We start from the raw sequence: 22983 nt of genomic DNA, 5'->3' as shown, positions 1-22983 counted from the left end.
TTCCACATGCAGAGTTATTATGCAAATGGTCTCTTACCAGAGGACTCCCACTACCTTTCAGGACAAAGAACCAGCATCACATCATGAGTGGCACAGGCCTTGGAACCAGGCAAAAAGCATGTTGACCCACCTGGGTTCCTGGTTCCAAGCCAGCCTCTCACCCTCCTTGTTCTGCATTCACATTCTTTAGTTGCACCAGAGACTATATCTTATTTTTGACCATATGTAGGCTAGAAGCCGATAATGAAGAGCTAAATTCCTTGACGTTTCAGGGAAACAGAATTACATCAAAATCTTTGTCTTGGCAGCTGAACACCTTCATAGAATGGATGGAAAGTGCTCCCCCAGCCCGATAAGTGGAAGAGCTCTACACTATTAGCCAAACGGACACCTCGGGTTTAAAACAGGAGAAAAAACAAGGCAAGAATAAGAAAATGCAAAAGTGAAGGCACCACAGCTCAGTAGCTCCGATTATGTTATCTGTAAAAGGTACAAAAGAAGATTATCTGGCTGGTTGGTTCAAGACTCAGTCACGAGTTGTTAGCTCAATGACACCATCATGCATATGGGCAATTTTGTAGATATGTGACTCTGCAACTCTTCATGGGACGTTTACACCTACGCCCAATAATTACCATTCACTGGAAAAGCTGCATCGGACATGACAGTGCATAAAATGAGTAACTTCCTGGCACATACTTCAAAGAACAAGCCCCAATCCCAGAAATTCATGACAGAAATATCCCCCATGCCCTAAATTCTCACCAATATTAATACTGACAAAACATCATTAGTTACTTCATGTGAGCAAGAGCCATTGAAAATACCTGAAAGTTGGTCAAGACTGCAGAAAGCTTCATACAACCAACAAGAACATATAAAAGACAAAATGACGTTTCACACAGCAGTTCTTAAACTGAGTCATGTTGGCACTTCCATTCCTACCGCTTGTAGACATGATATTAAGAGGATTGTCACCCCCCTTCAGAAAAAATGCAGGAAAATGGGGCTTGGTGAAAGTGACAGAACACTGTTGGCACCTCCAAGGGTACTTGTCATAAGTAAATAATGCAGATGTTAATTAGGAACACCACAACAACCTACAACACATGGGAGGAGACTCCCAACGCTCACAAAACAGCTAGAATAGCATGTCTTCTAGCAAACATTCTTTGGGAAGAAAAGAAGAAAAAAGTCAAATTGTAGGATACTGCATATGGGCACTGGACATGGAAAGGAGCAAAGCATATCTCTTGTGAACTTCAAAAAGCCACTCATGCACAACTGCCACGACCCTGACGTTCACAACGCCCATGGTGTTCCTTGCATTATCTTTAGGTATCTACGCTAAGATGAAGACAAGCCACTTCAGAGTAGAAATGTCAAGGTTTCAAAGAAAACGAGGCACGGACCACCACGAGAAAGTCGGACACTTAACAGCATGGAACACAGCAAAGACGTGGCAAAAAGAAGAAGCCTTGCCCCAAGGAAAGACTTGCAGGCAGCTGCCTTGCTCCTCCCGCCTCGCCACACGCCGAGAACCTGAGCAAACGTTCCACGATCCCCTAACAAGAAGAAGAGGCACCAGCACCCAGCACAGGCCTCAGACAAGCTTTGCCTTCCTCGTTCACACAGCTCCCCGGAGCATAATCCGTGACATAAAGGAGAAACAGTAGAGGGAAGGAAGCAGGGAGGAGAAAGGCTCCTGGAAAGAACTCACTGGGGGAGCGGCGGGATCCGCGCAGAGGGCAGACGCAGAGTCCTCCCCGAGCAGCGGCGCGGGCTCGTCGGGCGGCGGCCGGGCCGGGAGGGTGTCGCAGCAGATGCCGGCCGACAAGCGGAGCTGGCTCTTGCGCGAGTCGGCCGTGAGCGACACCTCGTGCGAGTAGGAGTGCAGGAAGGCGCGGACGCCGTCGATGCCCACGAAGTGCGAGGCCGGGACGCCGCGCAAGGCGGCGCTGCCCGCCGCCGCCAGCAGCTGCGAGCGGCGCCAGCGCCGCAGGCGCAGCGCCAGCAGCAGTAGCAGGAAGGCGAGGAAGAGGCAGGACACGGCCGCCACGGCCAGCACCAGCCAGCGCGTGAGGCTGCCGGCCGGCTCGCCCGGCGCCGCCGCCGCCGCGCTGCCCAGCTCCGAGAGCAGCTCGGCCACGCTCTCGGCCAGCACCACCGTCAGCGTGGCCGTGGCCGACAGCGCCGGCCGCCCGTGGTCCTTCACCACCACCACCAGGCTCTGCCGCGCCGCGTCGCGGGCCAGCGGGAAGCGCGCCGTGCGCACCTCGCCGCTGTGCAGCCCCACGCGGAACAGCCCCGGCTCCGTCGCCTTGGCCAGCTCGTACGACAGCCACGCGTTCTGCCCCGCGTCCGCGTCCACCGCCACCACCTTGGCCACCAGCGCCCCGGGCTCCGCCGAGCGCGGCGCCAGCTCCACGCCCGCCCAGCCCGCGCCCGCCGCGGACGACGGCGCTGCCGCCGGAGGGTACAGCACCTGCGGCGCGTTGTCGTTCTCGTCCACGATCTCCAGCCGCACCGACACGTTGCTGCTCAGCGCCGGCGCGCCGCCGTCCTCCGCCCGCACCCACAGCCGCACCTCGCGCACCTCCTCGTAGTCGAAGGAGCGCAGCGCGTACAGCGCGCCCGTCTCCGCCTGCACCGACACGTACGACGAGAGCGGCGCGCCCCGCACCCGCCCCTCCGACAGCCGGTACCGCACGCGCGCGTTCTGCCCCCAGTCCGCGTCCCACGCCCGCACCGTCAGCACCAGCGCGCCCGCCGCGTTGTTCTCGGCCAGGCGGGCGCTGTAGCGCGCCTCCGCGAACACCGGCGCGTTGTCGTTCACGTCCAGCACCCGCAGCGCCAGCACCGCGCTGCTCTCCAGCGCCGGCGACCCGCCGTCCATCGCCCGCATCGTCACGTTGTACTCCGACACCTTCTCGCGGTCCAGCTCCCCCGACGTCACCACGCGGTAGTAGTCCTCAAAGGGCTTCTCCAGTCGGAACGGGAGGCCATCGGCGATGCTGCACCGCACCTGGCCGTTCTCCCCCGAGTCCCGGTCCTGCACGTGCAGCAGGGCCACCACCGTCCCTGGCGGCGCGTCCTCCGAGATCTCGCTTAAAACCGACGACATCGTCAGTTCGGGCGCGTTGTCGTTAACGTCTGTCACCGTTATAGCGACACTGGTCGTGTCAGAAAGGCCCCCGCCATCCCGTGCCTGTACCTGCAGCTCGTAAGAATCGCCTTCCTCGAAGTCCAGGCTTCGCACCAACGTGACTGCTCCTGTCGCAGAGTCCAGCTCGAAAATCCTCGAGGCTTTCTCTGTGATTTTCTTCAACGAATATTTCATGTGTCCGTTCAGACCCTCGTCGGCGTCGGCAGCCATGACGGTGACGAGGACAGAGCCCACGGGCACGTCCTTGGCCACACGCACCGTGTACTCCGCTTGGCTGAACACGGGCGCGTTGTCGTTGGCGTCCAGCACGGCCACGCGGATCCGCGCCGTGCCCGTCCGCGCAGGCTCTCCGCCGTCGCTCGCCCTCAGCACCAGCTCGTGAAACGCCGCCTCCTCCCGGTCCAGCGCCTTCGCCAGCACCAGCTCGGGACGCTGATCCCCGCCGGGGCCCGCCTGCACGGCCAGCGAGAAGTGCTCGTCGCCGCTCAGCTCGTAGCGCTGCAGGGAATTCGTGCCCGCGTCGGGGTCATGAGCCTCGGCCAACGGAAATCGCGATCCCAGGGCTGTCGTTTCGCTTATCCTCTCCTCCAGCTCCATGTCCTTGAAGCTGGGCGAGTTGTCGTTAATGTCCGTGATTTCCACTTCGATTTTGTAAACCTGCATTTCCCCCTCCACGATCACCTCACAGCGCAGCACACATCGCCACACACTCTCGCACAGCTGCTCCCTGTCTATCCTCTCTGCCGTCACCAAATGGCCCGTCTTCCCGTGCAGAGCGAAATACTGCGTCCTACCTCTGTCCAAGAGTCGGACACCGCCGTCGCGGAGCGCCGGCAGCTCCAGCCCCAGGTCCTTGGCCACGTCGCCCACGAATGAGCCCTTCGGCAGCTCCTCGGGAACCGAGTAGCGCAGCTGCGCCCACGCCGCGTCCCACGCCGCCATCAGGACGCCCCACAGCAGCGCTCGCTCCCGCCGGCTCCAGCGCCTTCTCGCAGCGCCCATATCCGCCGCGGCCCCGCACCGCCGCAGACAGCTCCCCGTTGCCTACTGCTGCTCCGGCTCCTTCTCCTCCTGCCGCGGCTGCACTGTCTCCCGGTGCGGAGCACCTCTGCCGGCCCCTCCCCCTCGCTGCATCACGGCTCCGCACCGCAGGGACGTTCGCGGACCGCCCGGCCGCCGAGACAACCACCGAGCGAGCGAGCTGGGCCCCAGCGGGCGGGGCTGCCGGCAGCGCTCCGGTCCTCCTCTCGCTCCTCCTCGGTCAACAGCGGCGCCCGCAGCCTCCTCTCGGCACTGCAGGCACCGAGCGCTGCTGAAGCGCTGCCCGCCCGGCCTTGCCCACGGCAAGCTCGCGGAGACGTCACAAGCTCCACGGAGCTGCCACCGTGTCCCGGCTCTTCCTTGATTGTTGCTGCGAACCCGGCCAGGAGGAATGCAAATTTTTTTAGTACGCCTGGAGTTTCCACAGCCTGGGACAATACTTTTTCGTATATGAACGTGTAGAATATTCTCAGTCTTATCCTGTAAGTCCAAATGCATCATCTCCAGCAGAAATTCTTAGCAGCCGTTCTGGAGAGCAACAGAAACCAGGCTCTGAGTTCCAAAACGCAAGAATCAGATACACAACCCTCTCACCTGTTCCAAAGCAGGTTTCAGCTCATTAACACATGCGCCGGGGGATTTGCTTTAAATACTTCAGTCCATATGGAAAATATTAAGGTCTTGAATGGCAATTTCCCCTTTAATAAGACACATAAAATTAGCGGATTTATAGTTTTACATAGTGACGTTTACCAAGTAATTCTATAGCTTGAACCATAAGGAAGTGTCGTTTTCTCAGAAATGACGGGGTAAAGGATTTTTCAGCTAATCCTTGACTCTCCATGTTGGTAGGACACCTCTTCAAATGATACCATAGGAAGTAGAAGACAATTACAACTGCACACCCTATACTACACGGGCCATATGTAAACGTACTAACGAGCTTTATTCGAATGCTTAATTGCTGCAATTTTGTGTTCTCGGGGTAGTTGTGTTCTCTTGATGGGTAGAGACCTCTCCAGGTACAATAGGCAGACGAAACAAATAATGTAAAAAGTGACTGAGAAACCCAAGTCCTCGATTTATACAAAATTAACCCGTCATACTCGTGCAACTATTTCTGCAGCGACCTTCCCTATAACGATGGGAGGGCAAATGATCGAGGCGGGGAATAATCTGCCACTTCTCCATTTATGGAGCCACATACGTTTCCTTAGGGAGTCGAACACAGAAGCATATTATCCAAGGGGGTTGTTTTCAGCTGTAAACCAGCTCCAACTCTATCTCTGTGAGAAAATGCAATCAGGAAGGAAAAACTTCCAGCACCAAGCGTCAATCCAATTCCCCCCATCATATACAATTAGCAGATCTCATTCTGTTCAGTGAGGACCCGCCTTCATCATTGCTGACTCATAACATCATACAAAACACAAGCTTCGTAACCAAAACTGGTATCGTGAACCTGAATTTCCGACCTCTGATGAGCCAGGAAGTGCTGCCGCTACCTGCTTGCTCTGCATGGACGAGGATTAACCTGTTCCTTCTTTCATCTTTTCATTGTCACACGGACCAGCACTTCTCATTCCCCGACCGGGGGAAACCCCAGGAGAAAAAGCAGGGAGATTCAGAAAGGTCCAAGAACTCTTTCGGCACATAAAGAGTCCCTGTTAATCATAACTAACATATACTACATGGTAGAAGAAACTTAGCTGAAATTCAATGTGCAATGAACCAAAAAAGGATCATCACTAATTTCCTTCTATGAATGGAAAAGGAAGAAAGCGTTTTGCTTTCTTAACATCCAGCATCGCCAACAGAGCACATTATACCTAAGAGCTACATCACACGACTTGAATGGCAAGGGCTCACCACGGAGCCTACACATCTGATAGCTGGTGACGTGGCAAATACCAATTCGCAGTGCCTGCTGCCAAAACAGCCTAGGGACAATATTATTTCTTTCGTTCCCGGAAACAGAGACCAGCACGACACCCGATACAGCAGAGCAACGAAGAGCAACAGACTAGGGTGGCTAGCACCGGTTCGGAAAGGCTTAGAGATAAGGAACTAAACGCGGGCTTACAGACCTGCGGTACGTCGGGCTCCGCGGGCGGCTCTTCAGCACTGCTCGGGATGCGATTCCCGCAGGGCTCCTCGTCAAGAAGCTCCTCCGCGGGCAGGATGGGCACCGGCGGAGGCGGCCAAGAGGCCTCGGCGACAGCGCGAACCGGCGCCACGCACAGGTTGTAGGAGTAGGGCAAGGTGCCCTCGCAGAAGTCGGCCGGGAAGGCGGCGCCCGCCCCAGAGAAGCGCTGAGCGCCCAGGCAGCGCAGCACGGCGGGCGGCGCGGCACGGCGGCCCCTTGCCAGCACGGCCAGCGCCACGCTCAGCAAGAAGAGCGCGGACAGGAGCGCCAGCGCCAGCACGAGGGAGAACTGCAGCTCCACCGCCGACTCGGCGCCCGCCCGCTCGCTCAGCTCCGGCAGCGCCTCCTGCAAGCTCTCGGCCAGCACCACGTGCAGAGTGGCCGTGGCCGACAGCGCCGGCTGCCCGTGGTCCGTCACCACGGCCACGAGCCGCTGCTTCGCCGCGTCCCTCTCCGACACGGCCCGCGCCGTGCGCACCTCGCCGCTGTGCAGCCCCACGCGGAACAGCGCCGGCTCCGGCGCCTGCACCAGCTCGTACGACAGCCACGCGTTGCGCCCCGCGTCTGCGTCCACCGCCACCACCTTGGCCACCAGGTATCCGGCCTCGGCCGAACGCGGCACCACCTCGAACGGGGACGCGGCCGGTTCCGCTCCGGAGACCGCCGCCGGCCACAGCACCCGCGGCGCGTTGTCGTTACGGTCCAGCACGAAGACGCGCACCGTCGCCGTCGAGCTCCGCACCGGTGCCCCGCCGTCTTGCGCCCGCACCACCACGGCGAACTCGCGGCACTGCTCGTAGTCGAAGGAGCGCTGCGCGTACACCGCGCCGCTCTGCGCCTCCACAGACACGTACGGCGCCGCGCCCGCGCTGCCGCCCGCCAACGAGTAGCTCACGCGACCGTTGGCGCCTGCGTCCGCGTCACGCGCGCTCACGCGAAGCACCGGAGCACCCGCCGCGTTGTTCTCCGCCACGTACGCGCTGTAGGCGGCCTCCTCGAACACCGGCGCGTTGTCGTTCACGTCCGACACCTCCAGCACCAGCGCCGTGCTGCTCGACAGCGCCGGGCTGCCCCGGTCCCTCGCCACCACCGTCACCCGGTGCTCCGACGCCTGCTCCCGGTCCAGCAAGCTCGCCGTCACCACTTTGTACGAGCCGCCCGACGACGCCACCAGCGACAGCGGCGCCTCGCCCGACAGCTCGCACCACACCTGACCGTTCTCCCCGGAGTCCGAGTCCTTCACGTTCACCAGGGCCACCACCGTGCCGGCCGGCGCGTCCTCGGGCACCGGGCTCGATACCGACAGCACCGTGATTTCGGGAGCGTTGTCGTTCACGTCCAGCACCTCCACCTCCACCTCGCAGTGCGCTACCAGGCCGCCCCCGTCCCTCGCTTCAACCAGCAGTGTGTAGCCACGCGTGTCCTCGAAGTCCAGCGCCTCATGCAGTGTGATCCTCCCGCTCTCCGCATCCATCACGAAATTCTGAAGCACCTTGGCCGGCATTTTCCAGAATCCGTAGGTGATGCGGGCGTTGCTGCCGGCGTCGGCGTCAGAGGCGGACACGTTCAGCACCGTCGAGCCCGGTACCGCGTCCTCCCGCAGGCTCACGCGGTACCGCTCCTGCGCGAACACGGGGGCGTTGTCGTTGGCGTCTGTGACGTTGATGCAGAGCTGGGCGGTGCCGCTCCGGGGCGGGTCTCCGCCGTCCACCGCCGTCAGCACCAGCCGCAGGCTCTGCTCTCGCTCCCGGTCCAGCGCCCGGCGCAGCACCAGCTCCGCGAACTTGCGGCCGTCCTTGCTCTCCTTCACCTCCACCACGAAGTACCCGTTGGCCTCCAGCTCGTAGCCTTGCAGCGAGTTACTCCCCACGTCTGCATCTTCCGCCATGACCAAGGGAAAACGGGCGCCGGGAGAAGTGAACTCGTTGATCTCCAGCTGGAAACTGTCCTGCGGAAACCGCGGCGCGTTGTCGTTCACGTCCTGGATAGCCACGTCGACGCGGAAAACGTTAAGCGGGTTCTGCACCAGCGCCTCGAAGCTGACGGAGCAGGACGCCGACTCGCCGCACATCTCCTCCCGGTCCAGCCTCTCGCTCACGTGCAGGTTCCCGTTCTCCCCACTCACGGTAAAGTACTGCTTCTCGGCGCTCAGCCGCAGCTTGCGTGCCGGCAGCTCCGCCGGGCTCAGCCCCAGGTCCCGCGCCAGCGGCCCCACCAGCGAGCCTCTGCCCAGCTCCTCGGGGATGGCGTAGCGGAGCCGCTCCGGCGCCGCCCGGCAGCACCAGCACAGCAGCAAAGCGGGCAGCAGCACTCGCCCGGCCCCTGGCCGCCGCATCTGTCTCTGCCTGCCCGCCATTCTCGGCAGTGCTCGCCGATCTCCTCCCTCCTGCCGCTGCCTTCCCTCGCTTCCAGCCCCTCTCCGCAGCGAGCGCAGGGGCTGCCGGAGGGCAGCGAGCTCGGCGCCGGCTCGGATGCAGCTGCTCCCCGCGCCGCCTCTGGCCTCTGCTGCCCGTGCCGTTGCCGCTCTGGCCGGCGCCGGGCGAGCGAGCAGCCTGCGGGGGCAGGACGCTGCGGCGGCTGCGGCTTCAGCGCCGCTTCGCGTCGGCCAACAGCGGCACCCGGAGGCGCCGCGACGCCACCGCAGCGGGGTGATGGCTTCGCTCACGGGCGTCAGAGGATGAGAGGCTGCGCCCGTGATTATGGCAGCAACGGCAGTCACCCACCGACAAAGGATTTCTGTTTCTACAAAAGCCTTTTAAAGTAGTATTACACTCTGTCAGGGTGAATGTCTTTTTACTCTGAATTGCACAGGTTTGATACTGATTTAGAGTGAGGATTAACACTGATGGAGAAGTCAGGCCTAAAAGTAGTGGACTTGAATTAAGACCATGTAACGGTCGACTTGTCAAACCCCTATGTCTCCAACTGAGTAGCCAACATGTTATGGGGACACCCTGCGCGTGTACTTCTACTGGAAACCTTGGCTGCTTTGCAATGTCACTCTGCGCTAACATGAGTCAGAGTGCTAAACGAAGCTATGCTGATAATTACAACTAAACCTGTGAACTGAGGAAATCAAGAAGAGAAAACCAAAACCATAAATCACATAAGCCAGGGAAGGAAGCATTAGAAAAGAAAGTCATCAGCTCTTGGCAATAGTTTCAGCTGTGTGGCATGCTATTCTCAAAAACCAAAAATGTTTTAAAAGGCTTTTTTCAGATCCCATTCTACACAGCTGTAGAAAAGACAGATGAGGAATGCTAAAGAGGGAATGGCCACCCAGGATGGAAGACAAATTGAGTAATAACTGCATAAAGACAACATGGAAATCAAGCTCAGAGAAAATTGAGCCACCCCACTACTGCTGCCATTTCTACAGCAGCCCTTCAACTAAAGGCATGATGGCACGAGGCTGAGAGGAGGAACATTCATTAGGACGGAACAATCTGTCACTTCTCCATTCATGGAGTCCAACACCAAAACAGCATTAACCAACAAACTCTTGTTCATCGGTCACCAAGGTGAGAGTCCATTGTTTCAGGAAAAATTAATAGGAAGGAAAAATCTCAAGCATCTAGTGTCAATCACATTTTCCTGACTCCATCATGTAGAGTTGCAATCCCATAAATCAGACAAGCAAGGCAAGGAAGCACTAGAAGAGAAAGTGTTGCCAGAGAAACTTACCTGGAAGTTGTCTTGCTCCTCACTGCAGGCACTGAGATTCATCCCTGAGAGCACCTGGAAGTCATTCCTACCTCAAGCTGCTTTGTGGGCCTAAAGTCTTCTGCACTACACAGTAGCGGGTTCAGTTTAATAGTCACCAGCTCCCAGCAATTGTTTTCTACTCTGTGGCCTGATCATCCCTCAAAAACATCAAGCAGTAAGAGTAAAGGCCTTGTCATGGTCCTCTTTTTCCAGCTCAGTATTCAACAATACAACAGATTCTCTTCTAGCTTCTGCTTCATTCTTCTCACACCTACAATTCTGTCTTAGATGGTTGTAGTAAGTATTCGCTGCAACACAACACACACAGTGTCAAATGCAAATGCACTGTCCAAAATGGGGAAGAAGAACCACGACTTTCAGAGAAACAATGGCCTGAAAGGAAGCTGTGGAGGAACTCTACACTGTAATGTTACAGGGAGATACAACTTGGATAAAGAAGGTTTCCCACAAGATTTATAAGCCGTTCCACCCTTGCCTCATCCTTCTACATGTTGATTTATGGTGCAAACACTCTACTGCCTTTGTCTTTCCTGACAGGGAAAGAAAAGCCACAAAAAATATGGCACAGGCCTTGGCAACAGGTAGGAAATGAAACTACTGCCCAAGGAAAGCTCTGTTGACACATCTATTTTCCTGATTCCAAGCCAGCCTCTCACCCTCCTTGCTCTGCATTTACAGACTTTATTCATACCATGGAAAATATCCAGCATTTTGGCCATATGTCTGCCACAAGTTAAGGAGCATGTCATTCCATGACATCTCAGGGAAACCACTATATCAAAGTCTTGGTTTTGGCAGCTGATCACCTTCAGGTTATGGATGGAAACTACTGCCCGAGTCCAACAAGTGTAAGAGATCTTTTAATGTTTTAAGGGTTAGCAGCCACAGTGAGGCCCACCATTAGACACAGACAATAAACAAGGCAAGTATGAGGAACCTGCAGAAGTGAAGGCTTCATAGCTTAACATTTCAGAGTATGTCCTTGGTAATAGGTATGCAAAAGGGAGACCTAGTTGGTAAAAAGACAACAGGAGCTCACAAAGCAGACCATAGCCACATTCCCTCTAGTCAATTTCTTTCGTCAATAAAAAAAGAGGTAAAAGCATGAACCACAACTGTAGACCTCATCAAACAACCAGGACGAATTGATTCTTTACACCATCTTTACATCTTATAGACATTTCAAATTATACCACAACAAACCTTTACACCTGCCCTGTCTGTGGACAGAATTTCTCATTATGACTAAAGTTACACAACAGGAAAGCTACATTTGCAGACAGACTCCACTGAATGAAAAGCTGCACATGCAGCTCCTCCTTAGTGAGACCATGGATTGCAACACGGACACATGCAAAGAGATTTCTCTGCCCATCACACCACTTGGAAGCAATATGAAGTAGTCTCAATTGCATAAGCGATATGCAACTCTGATAAAGACCCAGTCAGGGAAGTATCAGCTCAAAGACATGATCGTCCTTCCTTAGCACATGGGCAACTTGGAAAATACACGACTCTTAAAGCTTAACATAAAGCATACCTCTATGCTCAGTCACTGATTATGGAACAGGAAATCAAACTGATGAACCCACAGCATGGACAGCTGGCGTACAAGCAAGCTAATATTCAAAAATATGACACCTTCAGAATCATTTTCTGTAAGCCAGTGATAAACCCTGGGAATCAACACAACACATGTCTCCACCACTACAACCACACACATAGCAGCATTGAGACTCTCCTCAAACCCTTCTCAGCTTGCATTGTTGTCATTGATTTTCATCAATTGCAGACAGACTCCACCGAAAGAACTTGCACAAAGAATGTCTCCTTACCATGGATAATATTTGACTTCTTGCTATCTCTATGTGAGAAATGCAATAGCATTTCTTCAAATGACATTTAAAAAAACATGTCTATGAAAGTCTCATTACAGCAGTAAACATAAAAACCATGTACCAGACAGGAATGCAGCAGTAACAGGTCTGATCTAAAACACACATCTTTACAGCTCTAAACATGAAAGGGACATATAGGACATGCAGAAAGATATAAAAGAACTAATTTCCACATACTATGGGAGCAATGCCCCAGGTTCACATGAGCACAATCAGCAAAAAAAGTAACACATTCGAAATCAAAATGATCATAACATTATGTTCCTGCTAATGGTTTCTAGAGCAATTCAGGGAATGAATAACCAGTGGACTTCTCTCTAAGATCCCGCTAAGGCATTTCTCATAATTAAACTGTCACGACAATCTGCAAACACACATGAAGAACTGCCCAGGGCTCCCATACAACAGGAATAACATGTCTTTTGGCAAAAATTCTATGAGAAGACGAAACTCACAATGGAGGATACTATGGTTGGGCACATCTCTTTACATCTCTAACAAGATGAAGACACATTGTCTGCTCATACCACTTCAGAAAAGAAACATAAAGGTTTAAAGGAACACTAGGCACAGACCTACAGAGGAGACTGGGTCCCTTAACAGCGTGGAACACAATGAAGACGTGCCAAAACAAGAAAATCGCAGCCCCAACGTAATTCCTGCTGGCAACAGCCCCGCTCCCCCCGCCTCGCCACCCTCTGGGAACCTGAGCAAACACTCCACATCCCCCTAACGGAAACAAGAAGCACCAGCACCCAGCGCGGGGCGAAGCCAGGCTTTGCCTTCCTCGTCCACACAGCTGCCCGCGACGAACACAGAACCCGTCAGACAAAGGGCAGAAAAGCAACACCGGGAAGGAAGCGGCGCAAAGAAAACCTCCTGGGAGGAACTCACCGGGGGAGCAGATGAGTCCTCCCCGAGCAGCGGCGCGGGCTCGTCGGGCGGCGGCCGGGCCGGGAGGGTGTCGCAGCAGATGCCGGCCGACAAGCGGAGCTGGCTCTTGCGCGAGTCGGCCGTGAGCGACACCTCGTGCGAGTAGGAGTGCAGGAAGGCGCGGACGCCGTCGATGCCCACGAAGTGCGAGGCCGGGACGCCGCGCAAGGCGGCGCTGCCCGCCGCCGCCAGCAGCTGCGAGCGGCGCCAGCGCCGCAGGCGCAGCGCCAGCAGCAGCAGCAGGAAGGCGAGGAAGAGGCAGGACACGGCCGCCACGGCCAGCACCAGCCAGCGCGTGAGGCTGCCGGCCGGCTCGCCCGGCGCCGCCGCCGCCGCGCTGCCCAGCTCCGAGAGCAGCTCGGCCACGCTCTCGGCCAGCACCACCGTCAGCGTGGCCGTGGCCGACAGCGCCGGCCGCCCGTGGTCCTTCACCACCACCACCAGGCTCTGCCGCGCCGCGTCGCGGGCCAGCGGGAAGCGCGCCGTGCGCACCTCGCCGCTGTGCAGCCCCACGCGGAACAGCCCCGGCTCCGTCGCCTTGGCCAGCTCGTACGACAGCCACGCGTTCTGCCCCGCGTCCGCGTCCACCGCCACCACCTTGGCCACCAGCGCCCCGGGCTCCGCCGAGCGCGGCGCCAGCTCCACGCCCGCCCAGCCCGCGCCCGCCGCGGACGACGGCGCTGCCGCCGGAGGGTACAGCACCTGCGGCGCGTTGTCGTTCTCGTCCACGATCTCCAGCCGCACCGACACGTTGCTGCTCAGCGCCGGCGCGCCGCCGTCCTCCGCCCGCACCCACAGCCGCACCTCGCGCACCTCCTCGTAGTCGAAGGAGCGCAGCGCGTACAGCGCGCCCGTCTCCGCCTGCACCGACACGTACGACGAGAGCGGCGCGTCCCGCACCCGCCCCTCCGACAGCCGGTACCGCACGCGCGCGTTCTGCCCCCAGTCCGCGTCCCACGCCCGCACCGTCAGCACCAGCGCGCCCGCCGCGTTGTTCTCGGCCAGGCGGGCGCTGTAGCGCGCCTCCGCGAACACCGGCGCGTTGTCGTTCACGTCCAGCACCCGCAGCGCCAGCACCGCGCTGCTCTCCAGCGCCGGCGACCCGCCGTCCGCCGCCCGCACCGTCACGTTGTACTCCGACACCTTCTCGCGGTCCAACTTCCCCACCGTCATCACTCTGTAGTAGCTGCCCTGAGACCTCCGAAGCGAAAACGGAACGTCCCCGTCCAGCGAGCACCGCACCTGGCCGTTCGCCCCCGAGTCCCGGTCGTGGACGTGCAGTAGGGCCACCACCGTCCCCGGCGGCGCGTCCTCCGAGATCTCTGTCAACAGCGATCGCACCGAAATCTCAGGGACATTGTCATTGACGTCTGTCACAGTGATAGCAACAAGTGCCGTGTCGAAAAGCTCTCCTCCATCCCATGCATGCGCCTCCAGTTCGTAGGAATCGTCTTTCTCAAAGTCCAGGCTCCGTACCAGCATGATCTGACCCGTGTCAGTATCCAGCTGAAAGGTCTGGGATGCCGTGTCCTTGGTTTTCTTTAACGAGTATTTCACGTGTCCGTTCAGACCCTCGTCGGCGTCGACAGCCGTGAGGGTGACAAGGACGTGGCCCACGGGTATATCCTCCGCCACACGCACCGTGTACTCCGCCTGGCTGAACACGGGCGCGTTGTCATTGGCGTCCAGCACGGCCACGCGGATCCGCGCCGTGCCCGTCCGCGCAGGCTCTCCGCCGTCGCTCGCCCTCAGCACCAGCTCGTGAAACGCCGCCTCCTCGCGGTCCAGCGCCTTCGCCAGCACCAGCTCGGGACGCTGATCCCCGCCGGGGCCCGCCTGCACGGCCAGCGAGAAGTGCTCGTCGCCGCTCAGCTCGTAGCGCTGCAGGGAATTCGGGCCCGAGTCCGGGTCGTGAGCCTTTGCCAAGGGAAACCGCGACCCAGGGACTGTCATCTCGCTCATTCTCAGTTCCGTTTCTGCCTCCTCGAAGCTGGGCGCATTGTCATTCACGTCCGTGATTTCCACTTCGATTTCATAAAACTTCATTTCCTCCTCCACTATCACCTCACAGCGCAGCACACATTTCTCCACCAGCCGGCACAGCTGCTCCCTGTCTATCCTCTCCGCCATCACCAAACGGCCCGTCTTCCCGTGCAGGGCGAAATACTGCGTCCTACCTTCGGAGACGACTCGGACGCCGCGGTCGCGGAGCGCCGGCAGCTCCAGCCCCAGGTCCTTTGCCACATCACCCACGAACGAGCCCTGGGGCAGCTCCTCAGGAACCGAGTAGCGCAGCTGCCCCCACGCCGCGTCCCACGCCGCCATCAGGACACCCCACAGCAGCGCTCGCTCCCTTCGGCCCCAGCGCCTTCCCGCTGGGCCCATTTTCGCCGCGGCACCGCCGACCCCGAACCGTCGCAGACAGCTCCTGGACGCCGATCCCTGTTCCGACTCCTTTACCTCCTCCGTCTGCTGCGCCGTCTCCCGGCCAGTATCGCCACTCCTGGCCGCTGCCGCAGCGTACTCCGCCTAGCTGCACCACGGCTCCGCACCCCGGGGACGCTCGCAGACCGCCCGGCCGCCGAGACAGCCACCGAGCGAGCGAGCGATCCGAGCCGCAGCGGGCGGGGCTGCCGGCAGCGCTCTGGCCTTCCTCTTGCTCCTCCTCGGTCTACAGCGGCGCCCGCAGCCTCCTCTCGGCACTGCAGGCACCGGGCGCTTCCGAGCGCTGCCTGTCCGGCTCCTGTCGAGCTTTTCCGTGAATCGTAGGCCGTTTTTTCCCACCGCCCGGGACAAATGAAGTGGCGATCGCAGTATATGTAAAGTAAAATACTTGAAAAATAGTCTTTTTCCGTCCTTCCAGAAAAATAGTCTCCAACACTATGGTTTTTATCCTTCGTACTTGAATGACTGAGCAAAAGAAAACTGGCTCTAAGATCCCAAATGCGGTTATCAGACACACCCTTCTCAACCCTCCGGAAAACCACGTTTCAGATCATTAACCCAGGCGGCAGGAATTTTTCTTGAAATACCTCACTTCACAATTAACAAGCTTAAACTTCACTGCACCTAAAGCCTTGCCGGAGATGAGACATTTACCTGTTCGAGTAGAGAAAAAAACAGAGCTGCTACATCTGCCCTTGCTATTGTGACAGGCTTTATAGGTCTTCCTACATTTTTCTTAAGAACGCTTTTTTGCCCAACTGGAAAAACGAAGTTGAAGGACTTTAAAGAGTAACTTCCCCTTTTAATATGCCATATAAAATTAAGAGGGTTATAATTTATTCAAGTAATTCGATAGTTCTGGAATACTGATGTAAAGTATTGTAACTTGTTAATAAACTTTCCAGCTAATCCTCGAATCTTCGTGTTGGTAGGACACCTCTTCAAGAAAACACCACAGGACAGGAGACAATTACAGCTGCAAACCCTGAACTACGCGGACCACTTTGAAATGTGCTTTATACGAGTGCCTAATTGCTGTCCTTTTACGTACCTCTTTCTCCGGTTAGATGTGTTCTCAGGATGGTTAGAGGGTAAAATAGGTAAACGGAACCACTACTGCAATGAGTGACAGACAACAGAACTCTTCAGTCCAAGTACCTCTTTCAGGGAAACGGGGATAGCAAAAGAGGATAGGCTCCGAAATAAAAAAGAGTTTTGGGTGGTTTTGTTGTTATTTTTGAGATCCCACTCTACAGCTGCACCCAAGGAAAAGAGATGTGCGGTAACCGCATGAAGATCTCAGAAAAATCACGCCCAGACAGAACTTATCCTTGCCATTAATGCTGCCATTTCTGCAGCAGCCTTCTCCAAAAGACAAGCGGGGATACGGAGGAAGATGGCAATGTTCACTGGGAAGGGACAATCTCTAATTGCTCCATTCATGGAACCACATGCGCTTTTCCTTTGGAAAACAACATTAAGCATGTCCAAGTCCATCGTTTCGGTAAAAAGTTATTAGTAGGGAAAAGTCTCCAATACCAAGCGTCAACCCCATTTCCTCGACCCCGTTGTGTAGAGTTAGTGGATCTCATTCTGCACTGTGTGGATCCACCTGCACCATTACTGACATATAACACTTCAGACAACACCAGCTTCTTAGTCTTTAGAGTAAGTTCTTCTCTGTTTAGCTATTTCGTGTATAACAAGCCCTAATCCATCACTCCGCAGGCACAAACTCTCCCACCAATTGTACAGATTTTTGCAGTCGTTGTGCTTGAATTACTTTTCCCTCAGCCTTTCAGAGTATCAGAACTGTATCAGACCGGAACACCATCAGCCACGTTAATTTCCCAAACCCCGAGTGATAGCGCAAGGCATCGTTAAAGATCCCCTCTCAAAAAGAGTCCTCCTCAGGGTCGGCCCTTCCTCTGATCTTTGTTACTTTTATCCTGCACTCCGGAGGCTGCTCTAGATCACACTGCATTTGTCCAATTTCTCCCACCACCACTTGGGAATCTTTCATAACAGGCTGACGCTACTTCCTAGGACTAGGAGCTGCCTTTCTAGAGTAACTCAGCAGCAGGCAGCGATGCAAACGCACTCCCTCCCCATGTTGATTACAAGAAAAAAAAAAAACAAAAAAAAAGAAAAATTCAGGCAGAAAGAAAACTTCACATTAAACAACGTACAGCTCTTATTGAAAAGGGGGTAAAGAAAAATAGGCTATCAAAGACAGAATGTGACTTAAGCCCCCTAGGAAAGGACAAATGAGGAACGGTAGAAAAAGCGGGAAGAAAAAATGATAAATAGTTGCACTAACAACTCCGACAAATAATGCCTGGACAAAACTAAGTCGTTAAGAGCCAGTTAACAACAAGAACCTCCCTACAAAGACTACACGTGTGAAGGCTGGTGAAACGGCAAGTGCCCCTTCCCAGTGCCTGCTGCTAAAAAAAAGCGACGGCACATGATTATTTCGGTCGTTCTTGGGAACAGAGACCGGCAAGACGCCACCACCGTCCCCGTCAGAGAAACAAAGACCAGCAGCACAGCACCGGTTCGGAAAGGCTTAGAGATAAGGAACTAAAAGCGGGCTTACAGACCTGCGGTGCGTCGGGCTCCGCGGGCGACTCTCCAGTGCCGGAGCTGCTGCTCGGGCTTTGCTTCCCGCAGGCATTGCCGCCGAGCAGCTCCTCCGTGGGCAGGATGGTAACCGGAGGGGGCGGCCAAGAGGCCTCGGCGACAGCGCGAACCGGCGCCACGCACAGGTTGTAGGAGTAGGGCAAGGTGCCCTCGCAGAAGTCGGCCGGGAACGCGGAGCCCGCCCCGGAGAAGCGCTGAGCGCCCAGGCAGCGCAACACGGCGGGCGGCCCGGCACGGCGGCCCCTTGCCAGCACGGCCAGCGCCACGCTCAGCAAGAAGAGCGCGGACAGGAGCGCCAGCGCCAGCACGAGGGAGAACTGCAGCTCCGCCGCCGACTCGGCGCCCGCCGCCCGCTCGCTCAGCTCCGGCAGCGCCTCCTGCAAGCTCTCGGCCAGCACCACGTGCAGAGTGGCCGTGGCCGACAGCGCCGGCTGCCCGTAGTCCCTCACCACGGCCACGAGCCGCTGCTTCGCCGCGTCCCTCTCCGACACGGCCCGCGCCGTGCGCACCTCGCCGCTGTGCAGCCCCACGCGGAACAGCGCCGGCTCCGGCGCCTGCACCAGCTCGTACGACAGCCACGCGTTGCGCCCCGCGTCTGCGTCCACCGCCACCACCTTGGCCACCAGGTATCCGGCCTCGGCCGAACGCGGCACCACCTCGAATGGGGCCGGCTCTGCCGCCGCGCCAGCCGCGGGCCACAGCACCCGCGGCGCGTTGTCGTTGCGGTCCAGCACGAAGACGCGCACCGTCGCCGTCGAGCTCCGCACCGGTGCCCCGCCGTCTTGCGCCCGCACCACCACGGCGAACTCGCGGCACTGCTCGTAGTCGAAGGAGCGCTGCGCGTACACCGCGCCGCTCTGCGCCTCCACCGACACGTACGGCGCCGCGCCCGCGCTGCCGCCCGCCAACGAGTAGCTCACGCGACCGTTGGCGCCTGCGTCCGCGTCACGCGCGCTCACGCGAAGCACCGGAGCACCCGCCGCGTTGTTCTCCGCCACGTACGCGCTGTAGGCGGCCTCCTCGAACACCGGCGCGTTGTCGTTCACGTCCGACACCTCCAGCACCAGCACCGTGCTGCTCGACAGCGCCGGGCTGCCCCGGTCCCTCGCCACCACCGTCACCTGGTGCTTCGACGCCTGCTCCCGGTCCAGCGCGCTCGCCGTCACCACCTTGTACGCGCCTCCCGACGACGCCACCAGCGACAGCGGCGCCTCGCCCGACAGCTCGCACCACACCTGACCGTTCTCCCCGGAGTCCGGGTCCTTCACGTTCACCAGGGCCACCACCGTGCCGGCCGGCGCGTCCTCGGGCACCGGGCTCGATACCGACAGCACCGTGATGTCGGGCGCGTTGTCGTTCACGTCCAGCACCTCCACTTCCACCTGGCAGTGCGCCAAGAGACCCCCCCCGTCCCTCGCCTCCACGGCCAGGCGAAACGCACGCGTGTCCTCAAAGTCCAGCGACTCCTGCAGCGTGATCCTCCCACTCTCCGCATCCACCATGAACTTCTGAAGCACCTTGGCCGGCATTTTCCCGAAGCCGTAGGTGATGCGGGCGTTGCTGCCGGCATCGGCGTCAGAGGCGGACACGTTCAGCACCGTCGAGCCCGGTACCGCGTCCTCCCGCAGGCTCACGCGGTACCGCTCCTGCGCGAACACGGGGGCGTTGTCGTTGGCGTCTGTGACGTTGATGCAGAGCTGGGCGGTGCCGCTCCGGGGCGGGTCCCCGCCGTCCACCGCCGTCAGCACCAGCCGCAGGCTCTGCTCTCGCTCCCGGTCCAGCGCCCGGCGCAGCACCAGCTCCGCGAACTTGCTGCCGTCCGGGCTCTCTTTCACCTCCACCGCGAAGTACCCGTTGGCCTCCAGGTCGTAGCCCTGTAGCGAGTTACTCCCCACGTCTGCGTCTTCCGCCGTGCCCAAGTAAAACCGGGCGCCGGGAGTAGTGAACTCGTTGATCTCCAGCTGGAAACTGTCCTGCGGAAACCGCGGTGCGTTGTCGTTCACGTCCTGGATGGCCACGTCGACGTGGAAAACATTGAGCGGGTTCTGCACCAGCGCCTCGAAGCTGACGGAGCAGGACGCCGACTCGCCGCACATCTCCTCTCGGTCCAGCCTCTCGCTCACGTACAGGTTCCCGTTCTCCTCGCTCACGGTAAAGTATTGTTTCTCGGCGCTCAGCCGAAGCTTGCGTGCTGGCAGCTCCGCGGGGCTCAGCCCCAGGTCCCGCGCCAGCGGCCCCACCAGCGAGCCTCTGCCCAGCTCCTCGGGGATGGCGTAGCGGAACCGCTCCGGCGACGCCCGGCAGCACCAGCACAGCAGCAAAGCGGGCAGCAGCACTCGCCCGGCCCCTGGCCGCTGGATCTGTCTCTGCCTGCCCGCCATTCTCGGCAGCGCTCGCCGCGCTCCTCCCTCCTGCCGCTGCCTTCCCTCGCTTCCAGCCCCTCTCCGCAGCGAGCTCAGGGGCTGCCAGAGGGCAGCGAGTTCGGCGCCGGCTCGGACGCCGCTGCTCCCCGCGCCGCCTCTTGCCTCTGCTGCCCGTGTCGCTGCCGCTCTGGCCGGCGCCGGGCGAGCGAGCAGCCTGCGGGGGCAGGACGCTGCGGCGGCTCCGGCTGCGGCGCCGGCGCCGCTTCGCGTCGGCCAACAGCGGCACCTGGAGGCGCCGAGACACCACCGCAGCCGGGTGATGGTTTCCAGCCGCGGGTCGGGGACGCGCGTTATCATAGCAGCACCGGCGGCCAACCACCGACAGAGGATTTCTGTATCTAAAGTAGTATTACATTTTTTAGGATGAATTTCTTTTTACTCTGAATTGCTCAGGTTTGATTGTCATTTAGAATAAGGATTAACACTGATGGAGAAACGTGAGGCCTAAAGGTAGCGGACCTGAACTCAGACCATCTAACAGTCCACTTGTCAAACCTGTATCTATCCAACTGAGTAGCCATCGTATTATTTGTGAGGGACACCCTGCATGCATTGCCTCTCTGGCCTCTACTTTGTTCCTGGAAACCTCGGCTGGGTTAGGTTGCCACTACGCAATCTTTTGCTTCAGACAACTGTGCCTGGGTGAGGACGCATATGGCTATGAAAGTCTTCCTCTTCCCAGCTGTAAACATCAAAGGTGCATGTGGGAACTTTACCCCTGCTTAGACAATTGAACAGATGCGACCTTCCTTGTTTGAGCAGAAACCATGAGGTCTACATGTAGCTCATGACAAGATGCGAAGTAAGAGATAAGAACCACTCAGAAATGAGCAAAGCAGGATGATTACCAATTCTGAGGCTAAAATCTCTGTTTAGGGGGAGTCTCCTGTCTTCTTTTTTCACACACACAGTTCCACAGAGAGGCAACTTCTACTCAGGTCATATTTACTTGGATACCCCTGACAATAACAGAACTCATTGAACAGCTGCTTGGGCATGAGCAAAAGGCACTAACACACAACACATCGCTAAAAAAAGCTATGCTGATAATTACAGCTAAACCTATACACCTACAAAATCAAGAAGAGGAAAACAAAACCATAAACCAGACAACCAAGGAAGCATTAGAAATGTCACCAACTCTTAGCAATAGTTTCAGCTGTGTGGCATGCTGTTCTCAAAAAACTAAACCAAACCAACCCAAAAAAAAAAAAAAAAAAAAAACCCCCAAAAAAAAACCACCCAAAAAAAGTTTTAAAAGGTGGGGTTAGATCCCATTCTACACAGCTTTAGACAAGACAGATGAGGAATGGTAAGGAAGAGGGAACTTCCACCCAGAAGGGAAGACAACCTGAATAGTAACTGCACAAAACGAACAAGTTAATAAAGCTCAGAGAAAGTTAATCCATCCCACTACTGCTGCCATCTCTGCAGCAGCCCTTCACCAAAAGACGTGATCACACATGGATGGCGGGAGGAACATTCATTAGGGAGGAAAAATCTGCTACTTTCCTATTCATCCAGCCGCATGCACATTTCCTTAGTGAGTCCAACACCAAAACAGCAAATTCCTGTTCAGCTGTCACAAAAGTGAAAGTCCATCGCTTGAGAAAAAATGATCAGGAAGGAAAAATCCCAAACATCGAGCAACAATCACATTTTTCTGACACCATCGTGTAGAGTTACAATCCCATAAATCAGACAAGCAACGCGAGGAAGCATTAGAAGAGAAAGTCAGAGAAACTTACCTGGAAGTCTCCTTGGTCTTTGCTGTGGTCATTGAAATTCATCCCTAGAGCACCTGGAAGTCATTCCTATCTCAAGCTGCTTTGTGGGCCTAAAGTCTTCCTCTGACCTACATTGTAGAGGGTTCAGATTGATAGCCACCAGCTCCCAGCAATTGTTTGCTGCTCTTGTCCCAAAAATATGAAGCAGTAAGAGTAAAGGCCTTATCATGGTCCTCTTTTTCCAGCTCAGTGGTCAACAATGCAACAGATTCTCTTCTAGCTTCTCCTCACACTTACAATTCTGTCTTCGGTGGCTGTAGTAAGTATTTGCTGCAATCCAACAAGCACAGTATCAAATGCAAAAGCACTGCCCAAAATGGGGAAGAAGAATAATGGACTTCAGAGAAACAATGGCCTGATAGAAAGCTGTGGAGGAACTCTACACTGTAATGTCACAAGGAGATACAATTTGGAGAAAGGAGGTTTCCCACAAGATTTATAAGCTGTTCACCATTGCATCATTCTTCTACATATGGATTTATAGTTCAAACACTCTTCTACCATTGCCTTTCAGGACAAGGAAACCAGGATCACACAAAATATGGCACAGGCCTTGGCACCAGGTGGGAAATGAAACCATTGCCCAATGAAAGTCACAGTGACACACCTATTTTCCTGGTTCAAAGCCACCCTTTCACCCTCCTTGCTCTGCACTTACAGCCTTTATTCACACCATGGACAACACCCAGCACTTTGGCCATATGAAAGCCACAAGTTAAGGAGCATGTCATTTCATGACATCTCAGGAAATAGGTATATCAAAGTCTTTTTCTTG

At 56.7% G+C, this 22983-nt stretch overlaps 1 protein-coding gene across 11 annotated transcripts in view; it reads right to left on the bottom strand.

Moving 5' to 3' along the window:
• LOC115615496 (protocadherin gamma-A4-like) overlaps positions 1-22983 on the bottom strand; it is a 149782-nt gene that overhangs the window by 56232 nt on the left and 70567 nt on the right. The window contains exons 1-2 of one of the 11 annotated variants that reach the window (XM_032920251.1): positions 12890-15746; positions 1721-1762 (exon numbers count right to left, since the gene is read on the bottom strand). The exons of 6 other annotated variants lie outside the window; for them this stretch is intronic. In XM_032920251.1, the coding sequence (XP_032776142.1) occupies positions 1721-1762; positions 12890-15295 (2448 nt within the window). In that variant the 5' untranslated portion in view covers positions 15296-15746. Of the gene's footprint in view, positions 1-1720; positions 4361-6294; positions 8880-12871; positions 15747-19119; positions 20548-22983 lie in introns of those variants that run through there. 4 more of the 11 variants (XM_032920265.1, XM_032920256.1, XM_032920259.1 and 1 more) reach the window with 4 other exon arrangements.

Source organism: Strigops habroptila, chromosome 12 (genome assembly GCF_004027225.2).
Source record: "Strigops habroptila isolate Jane chromosome 12, bStrHab1.2.pri, whole genome shotgun sequence".
Taxonomy (NCBI): domain Eukaryota; kingdom Metazoa; phylum Chordata; class Aves; order Psittaciformes; family Psittacidae; genus Strigops; species Strigops habroptila.
The sequence above is the reverse complement of the archived record's forward strand: the minus strand, read 5'-3'. Positions and strand labels throughout refer to the sequence as shown.